Here is an 8,895-nt window from a genome sequence, read left to right as displayed (position 1 = left end):
GGAGAAGGACGGCCCAGAAGGGAAAAAGGAAAAGAAGAGACTGTAAATAAATGACATCCCACACGTTTGGCGATCTTAATTTGATTGTGAGTGTATTATGAGTGAGCAATTAATAATATTATGCGTTTATTTAGCGTACAGTTTAAGTAATTTATAAACAATAAATTTGAATTTTCTGGTGTAAGTCTACTTTTTCCTTCAACAAAAATACACAGTAGAGCATTCCCGGGATAAGGCAAAATAACAGGGAGGAAATGTGTTATAAATATAAAAATAAATAAATAAATAAATAAATAACATTTTTACCTGTTTCACTGAGTACAATACTTCCAATCGTACATTTCAGTAAAGTTTTAATTTAACTAGCGATTTGTAGTATTGATGAGAGCTTTCACAGTGTAAATCACGTAAGCACATATTAACCTTAACAGCCCTTATTCTGATTAAACAAAGTTGAATTTCCTGTTTTTAAAAGCAACTTGTAACTTAAATGAGGTTAAATGAGGAAACAATGTTACATATTTTATTGCACGCAGAATGTTCCGTTCAAAAATAATAGTTCGGCGGTTTTGTAGTTTGTCACTTTATTCAAACTCAAAAACGGGTCCGATCACTACCCGGCTAGCACGATTGATGGCCAGGGGTATGTAGAAATCGAGCGAAATGGAGGAAAAATCCCGAAGCAAAAATCCGTCATAAAAGCCATCACTTAGACGCGTTTTATGACGATTTTCAAATTTCGACTGCTTTTCGCCCATTTCATCCATTTCGCCCCTTGGCTGTTTCGCCGCGATTTCTTTCAGTGTGTGCGTGTCATCTAGCATGAATGTGGCATTGTGCGTGTGATTGTTACCCTTTATTGAAATTCACAGTTGAAAACATAAACATTCAGATTTCAAGGCGCAAAGCAGCATTGAAATACAACTCAGCAGTTTCACCTGAAAAATAAATAAATAAAAGTAAGTAAGATTAAGTGCATGACAATGAATCAAATTATTATCATACTTACATAAAAAATAATAAAACGATTGATTATTTCAGCCAAAATATAATGTCGGAACCACCAAAGAAAGGGCGCCATTTTGCACTGCAACAACTGCCTTCGGCTGTGTTATGCTCCACAGGAGCGATCGTCCGTGTTTTTGGACCGCGAACGTCATCAAGACCGACGCCGGAACCGTCTCTTGCCCCCGATGCTGGTTCCATGGATATCGCTACGCGACCGGCAGGATCGGTAGAACAAAAGCGAGGATCGCAGCCGTCCACTAGTGCGACGCCGGTACCGGCATTTACTGCCGGTCGGAATCTTCTACTGCTCTCACTGCTGGTTCCGTGGATATCGCTACGCGTCCGGCAGGATCGATGGCACAAAAGCGAGGATCGCAGCCCTCAACGAAAGCGATACGTGGGATGATTCTTGTGCCTGCTAGTTCCGTGCGTGTTGTTCCACTAGCGACCACAAGTGTGACGCCGAAATCGTCTGTTGCTTCAGCTGCTGGTTCATGCGCGCATGACTTTGCGCGACCGGCAAAAACGACTGTCGTGCATCAAGGATTCCGTCAGCCGTCACCAAGCATGACACCGGAACCGTGTGTTTCATCATCACCGGGATCAACATTTCACGAAGAGCAGTCGTCAGCAAGCAGCATTCATCCGTCCACCGTATCTATTAATGTAAATAAGAACACAGAGTTAGTTCAAGTAAAAACAACTTGTCGTGGGCACGATTTTTGTTCACACTGTTTATTATTAAAACTGGATGCCCGAACTGCCCGAACTGGCTGCGATAGTGGCCACAACACACCCGATGAAAGGCGTGCGACGCAATGCTCAAACCATCCCGATGCAATATATAAGCAACGAAGAGTCACTGGACAGGTTTGAAGAGCATCTTACAGATGAAAATTTGTTTTACACCTTCATACAGCGTGCGGATGCTGTACAAAATTGGTTGCTTGAAGCTATGGGTGGAGGTAGGAAAAAAAATAGGTTAAACAAGGTGTAATATGAGCGCAAATGAAATAACAGTAGGTGTTGCTATGAACACAGCAGTATGGAAAACAATACGTTACCCTTTTCTGCCCGGTAATGTGCAATCCGAATGAAATATGATGATCACAAAACAGTAATACTCTTGGCGTTGTTTACACACATGGAAAGATGCTAGAGTATCAGCCACACACACAGCTTTTTTGAAGCAATTTTTGTTATTCCAAGGCACTGCACATATCGGTAATAAGTAAGATCTGTTCAAAATAAAGAATATTTAGATTATTTCACGAATTTTTGCACATAACCAAGCGGATTGCGCATGTTTACTTTTCTGAACTCCAACTGAGTTTGTTTACACATTTTTTGACACAGCGGCGTTTTGCTCGCTTTTGACGCACGCACACATTCAAAGACAGCACAGCGAATGCGCTGCAACGAGCAAAACAGCTAGTTCGCCCGAGCGAGATTGCCCCCCACGAGTTTCACCCATTTTCGCACGATTTCTACATACCCCTCACCTACAAACTGACCCGAATTGTTTGCCGGGTAGGCCTGCGCTATCTCGACTAATCTGACCCTGCGACGATCACGACACCGTTCTCACGCTCTCTCTCTCCTCTCGCACTCCTATCGCTCTCCTATCGCTTGGTGCCCAATTAACAATTTTGAGATCCAGATGACCGCTGTCACCTGGACATCCCCCCGCCCGTAACCCAGTGTATCCTTACTGGCGTTACCCTTTACTCTACTTCCAATACAGCAAGATTGTGTACTGCTCGCTTGAACCTTCCGTTCTGTGTGCGTACCCAAACCTGGCGTACCCGTCCGTCTCCTGCCTTTATGACCTCTTCAACAATTCCCCGCACCCATTGCTTTCTACATTTGCCATCTACCACATAGACTAAGTCACCTACTCCTAGCGATCGATTATCCCCAAACCACTTCTTCCTTTGATTCAGAGTGGGAGCATACTCTTTTACCCATTTTTCCCACATTAGATCTGCAAGTTGCTGGGACCTCTCATATGTATCACGCATCGCTATCTTAGGGTTAGTAGGGGGGACGACGCGTTCGTCTCTACCATGCACTCCACGCAGAAAATGGTTAGGTGTTAGTGTCTCTTCGTCACTTCCATGTTGCGACACTGTTACTAACGGTCTGGAATTGATGATGTCTTCGGCCTCCAGAACGCTGGTTTGCAGAATCTCGTCAGTAAGGCGTCGCCCATCGTCAAGGGCCTTCAAAACGTCTTTCACCGACCGCACGAGACGCTCCCACACCCCTCCCATATGGGGTGCTGCTGGAGGATTGAACGTCCATTTGGTCCTAGCATTCGTCATCTGATCAGCACAATCCTCATCGATCGCGGTGACTATCAGCTTGCTGGCACCTTGGAAATTGGTGCCGTTGTCCGACAGGAATTCCATTGGCCAGCCTCTACGACAGACGAAACGTCGGATGGTCATCATGCAGGACTGCGTAGTCAGCTCACTGGCAACTTCGAGATGGACGGCTCGGACCACCAGGCAGGTAAACAGCACTATCCAGCGCTTCTCCGAACGTCTTCCAACGGTTACGGTAAACGGTCCGAGATAATCAACTCCAGTGAAGCTGAAAGGTCTTAAAAAAGGCGTTAGACGTTGAACAGGTAAGGGTGCCATCCTCGGCACCTTCGGACGGTTCCGGTGCACCTTGCACCACACACACGCCGATGATACTCTCCGAACTGTAGCGTCTAGGTGTATTATGAAGTACGCTCGACGGAGCTCGTTCTTTACTGCTTCGCGGTAGCCGTGACCACTTCTCTCGTGGTAATGACGCACGATGGACTCTGTAATCGGATGCTTGTCTGGTAAGATCACCGGAAATCGTAGACTAAACGGAAGAAACTTGGCTTGCTCAGTTCGTCCTTCCATCCGTATAAGTCCGTCCTCATCTAGCAATGGAGATAGCTTATAGAGCGGGCTACCCTTGTCGAGGCTCATCCATTGTTCTGAGGGGCGACCCATATTCTTAGTCATAACCTTGATCTCGTCTACAAAGCATTCAGATTGTGCTACTCTCATCAATAGCTTCTCAGACTTGTCGTACTCGTTTTGCTGAAGAGGGGTTCGCCGGCTTTGTACCTTTGCGTTCAATAGTAGTCGTAGATGATTCTCCGTCGCTCGCAACGTCTCGAGGGGTTCTCCTTTTGCTTTCCTGCGGCAGTTCGAAATAAATCGCAGTACACACGCCACGGTACGCACCAACACCGTCCACTTGGAAATACGACTGGCGTCTATAAGTGCTCCAGGTACCATCACGTCATGTATCAGCAAGTGTACTCGTATCTCCTCCGCGGTGTTAAGCTCCGGCTTCTGTTGAGGCGGCCATTCGTCTTCGTTCTTGCTCAAAAATGCAGGTCCATGTATCCATACACTCTCATCAACGGGGCTGTTGGTCTTTCCCCATTTAGTGATTACATCTGCTACATTTTCACTCGACGGCACCCAACTCCAATCCTCTACGCTGCTATTACCGAGAATCTCTCCTACTCTCAGTCCCACGAACTGTTTGTAACGTCGCACATCCGATCTTATCCAGGACAACACCACTTTGGAATCTGTCCAGAAGAACTGTCTTGAGATAACCAGATGATGGGACTCGATAACGGTTTTCGCCAGTCGAACACCCAGCACCGCCGCTTGAAGCTCCAAACGCGGTACTGACAATGGTTTAAGGGGTGCAACCTTCGACCGACTCATCACCAACGTACAGCATACTTTGCCATGCACGATTGCTCTTAGGTAAGCCACGCATCCAAAGGCCGTCTCGCTGGCATCTGTGAAGACATGAAGCTGGATGTCTGATACGTCTTGGGATCTTGAGTCTCCGAAATAACATCGTGGTATCTGCAACGATTTTAGACTCATTAATGATTTGATCCACAACACCCACTTCCCATGTGACTCCGCATCTATCGCTGTGTCCCAATCACATCCCGATCTCCAGAGGTCTTGTATGAGCATCTTTCCTCGTATTGTTACTGGTGTGATGAAACCCATCGGATCGAATTGAGCCATTACTACACTCAATACGACACGTTTCGAAGGACGGATGGTACCTGTAACATACTTGCTCAATTCCATCTCGGTCGTGGCTTCAAAACAGAAGACGTCTTCTTGAGGTTTCCAGCATATTCCCAGCACTCGATCGAATGTTGACTCCTTATCATCCGTAAAGCGAAGAGTTGATGTCGCGTTCCGCTCTTCCAAAGCTTCCAGAAACTCCATGCTGTTTGAAACCCAATTACGAATGTGGAACCCTCCACGGGAGTGTACGTACCTCACATCCTTCGCCAACTCAACCGCTTCGCCAACGCTGTCTGCACTGTCGTAATAATTATCCACGTAATGATTCCCGATGATTGCTGACGCTGCTCCGGGAAACTGTTCGGCGAACTCCCGAGCATTCAGGTTCTTCACGTACTGTGCTGAGCAGGGCGAGCAGGTAGCACCAAAGGTCGCAACGTCCATCACGTACACACGAGGTGCTCCGCAGGGCTTTGTTCCAAATAGAAATCGCTGAGCATGTTTGTCTTTCTCACAAATCCGTAGCTGATGGAACATCTCCTTGATGTCCCCTCCAAACGCGATGGGTTTCTCACGGAATTTACAGATGATCTTCGGAAGCGGGACCAACATGTCCGGTCCTTTAAGCAGTAGAGAGTTTAAAGATACTCCATCTACTGATGCTGCAGCATCCCAAACAAGTCTTATCTTGTCTGGCTTCTTTGCATGTTGTACCACGTTCAATGGTAAATACCATACCGGTTCATAGGCGCCTTCGACTAACTCCGACTCCGCTAGCTCGTGAGCATATCCTTTGTCTTGATACTCTTGTATCATCCGACATACCGCAGTGTTCAGATCCGGTTTCTTACTGAGCTTTCTGGACAGTTGTAGCATTCTCTTCTCCGCCATGGGGTAGCTTTCGGGAAGTTCTCGAACATCATCACGCCACAACAGTCCCGTTTGAAACCGATCTCCTACTCGACACGTGGTTTTCTCTAGGATATCTCTAGCTCGTTGTTCTTCGTTCGCTATTGGCGGGTTGTAGTTATCGCTGCGAAGCTCTTCCAGCTGGTATTGTTGTTTCATCATGTCGTGCAGCTGTCTGTTGTCCAAAGACTGGATCTGGTGCATATTTACGGGAACGTTATACACCTTACGATATCCATCGACACCGTACACCGTCCATCCTAGCTTGGACCTTACAGCTATCGGTTCTCCGCGGTTGCCGATTCGAGTTTCCAAAGCTGCAAACAAATCTATGTTATCCAGACCAATAATCATAGATGGCGCTTCATTAGGGTGGTCTAGCACTGGAACGTCTGAAAGATGTTTATATTTCTTGATTACTTCAGCTACTGACTTTTTTGGCTTAGGCAGTAACAGCTCTGATACAGTTCTAACGTTCAGTAGATTCCACCTTTCTGACGAACCCTGGGCTGAAGTTTTCAACGAAAATCTCTTTGAATCATGTTCTTCACGCTTGATGCTGTTCGTCCACGAGATAACCAGCGGTTCCGTTGGTCCAGTAACATTCAGTCGTTTGGCGACTCCGGCTTCCAGCAAAGTTCCCGACGACCCTTCGTCGATAAAGGCGATGACATCGACACTGTTTCGTTCCGCATATAGTGTAATCGGCATCGTGCGATAGATGACAGTTCCAGGGCTAGCTGTTTCTGAGTGAACTTGGAGAACTTCCTCTGCACAGTGCATTAATGTATGATGTCTACTGTTACACCCTTCTACCCGACATTTGTAAGCAATTTTACATTTACCGCGGCAGGAACGGGACAAACACAACTTACATATTTTGAGCTTCTCCAATGTTTTGAAACGATCGACTAGCGTCATCTCCTTAAACTGGTCACACTCCTTGAGGCTATGCCCTGTGTTGCTGCACACCCAACAGGTCATCTTGAGCTGGTTGACTCCACTATTTTCCAAATCATGCACGTTGTTGCGCATTTGGACTGCATTCGATTTCACTGGTCTGGAGCGTTGTTTCAGAGCTTCGTACTTCCCTGCTTTCTGACTACTCACCGGTGTACAATCTTCCGTTGTTGTTTTGAAGCTGCTGATGAAAAACGGCCACACATCTGGTTCTCCACAGAACTTGGGAAGTGCCAAAGAAATAGTTTTCCTGGCCGCTGCTTGATCTTTTGTTATGCGACGTGAAACCTTCGGTTTCTCTTCCGTGATGGAATCCAAAGATTCCTGCAATTCCCGTAGTTCCATTTGATGTTGTTTTTTCAGTTCAATCAGCTCCTTTCGCAATGCCATTTCGGTAGCGTGCTTGGATTTCTCAGCTACGATCAGTTGCTCTAAAATCGTAACGTTACCATCATTGTTCTCATCAACGAGTTCTTGCGAAACGTTAACAGCAACTTCATCCATCTTCTGAGCATCAGCTTCCTGCACCTTCGCTGTAGATCTCCGTACTCTCGGCATTGTTTAAACTAAACGGACACAAACGTTTTCTGCCGAAATACCTGACGATGCGCACGAACTAACAATGTCCACACAAAACGACACACAATGCTTTCATCGGTAAACGTTGTACACTTTCAAGCTGCGCAGCGCACGCCACTCCGATTCCTGTTCAAACACGATTCTTCCTAGAAAGGCACGAACTCACACTCGGCACAATACGCTTTGTCCGGCGTACCGGTAAACGCTGTACACCTTCACGCTGCGAGCGCACACAACCACGATACACGAATGTACACGCTTGCACGTGTTTCTTCCTAGAATACACGAACGCAACGCGGAACACTCTGTACTTTTCACGACGACCTGGTAAGCGTTGTGCACTTTTTCAAACCGTGCAACGCACACGACGACCCGATGTACTGCTCCTTAGCGTTCTCGTTAAACGATGTGCACTTCCTTAAGCTACACAAACGCACACACGGACACACTATACATTCCCTTCGTGCTCGTAAAACGCTGTGCACTTCTCTGAACTACGCGACGCACACGACGACACTCTGTACAGTTGTCCGACGCACTGGTTAACGCTATGCACTATCTACACAACGCACACGACGACGCACTATATTTTACCGACGTGCTGGTAAAAACGCCACGCTCTGTCCTAAGCACACAACGCACACGGATTGTATAGTCTCTATGTCCTGTTTTCCGCGTCTTTAGCGCACTATACTTGGCCGTTTTTGAGAATTGTTCCGTTCAAAAATAATAGTTCGGCGGTTTTGTAGTTTGTCACTTTATTCAAACTCAAAAACGGGTCCGATCACTAGGCCTGCGCTATCTCGACTAATCTGACCCTGCGACGATCACGACACCGTTCTCACGCTCTCTCTCTCCTCTCGCACTCCTATCGCTCTCCTATCGCTTGGTGCCCAATTAACAATTTTGAGATCCAGATGACCGCTGTCACCTGGACACAGAACACCTACGGTATTTCCATTACAATTTACCCAAAAAGAAAACACACAACAATGTGATCTGTACGCTGAATAATATGCATGAGCTCAAGAACTGTCCCAAGCGTAAAGCCCTTACACTGTGGACATTAACCCTAGAGTTGAAAAACGCGCAATGAAAACGTACGTAACGAACGAACAACAACACGTGAGCAAAAAAAACGCACACCATCCATGCACGGTTTATAATTCCCTACGGTGCAGCAACGATAAATGCATGCGAAAATAGCCGCTCAAAAATAATTCCTTTCACGTTCTGCATTTGACAGGAGGCCAGTGTACGCAGTGTTCTAGCGCTGGGAGAGGATGAAAAACCGAGGGAAAACATCGAAACACCACACTTGATCGCAATGTTTCGGGATGACAAATTGAACGGCACTGAAACGGAATCCGGGGTTTTTTGTTTG

The 8,895-nt window shown here is 46.5% G+C and overlaps 1 protein-coding gene across 3 annotated transcripts; it reads right to left on the bottom strand.

The window, feature by feature from the left end:
* Nucleotides 1-2,046: 2,046 nt before the first annotated feature.
* Nucleotides 2,047-8,443, bottom strand: LOC118502817. Of its 3 annotated transcripts, none has more exons than XR_004905087.1 (2): nt 2,320-2,501; nt 2,047-2,246 (listed from the first exon to the last, which is right to left on the bottom strand). XR_004905087.1 is itself a non-coding variant. In XM_036035466.1 (2 exons), exons 1-2 carry the CDS (start codon nt 7,488-7,490, stop codon nt 4,775-4,777), a joined length of 2,283 nt encoding a protein of 760 aa, XP_035891359.1. In that variant the 5' UTR covers nt 7,491-8,443; the 3' UTR covers nt 4,642-4,774. The 3 variants fall into 3 exon arrangements, 1 of the variants encoding a protein (XP_035891359.1); XR_004905086.1 differs by lacking the exon at nt 2,320-2,501 and adding an exon at nt 2,511-8,443 and having other exon boundaries at nt 2,055-2,246; XM_036035466.1 differs by lacking the exons at nt 2,047-2,246; nt 2,320-2,501 and adding exons at nt 4,642-4,883; nt 5,317-8,443.
* Nucleotides 8,444-8,895: the final 452 nt, after the last annotated feature.

Source organism: Anopheles stephensi, chromosome 2, assembly GCF_013141755.1.
Source record: "Anopheles stephensi strain Indian chromosome 2, UCI_ANSTEP_V1.0, whole genome shotgun sequence".
NCBI lineage: Eukaryota > Metazoa > Arthropoda > Insecta > Diptera > Culicidae > Anopheles > Anopheles stephensi.
The sequence above is the reverse complement of the archived record's forward strand: the minus strand, read 5'-3'. Positions and strand labels throughout refer to the sequence as shown.

Coding starts and splice junctions, on each gene's coding strand:
- LOC118502817 (XM_036035466.1), bottom strand. CDS start 7,490: ATGCCGAGAGTACGGAGATCTACAGCGAAGGTGCAGGAAGCTGATGCT. Junction 4,884..5,316: donor GAGTTGGCGAAGGATGTGAG/GTACGTACACTC, acceptor AAATCGTTGCAG/ATACCACGATGTTATTTCGG.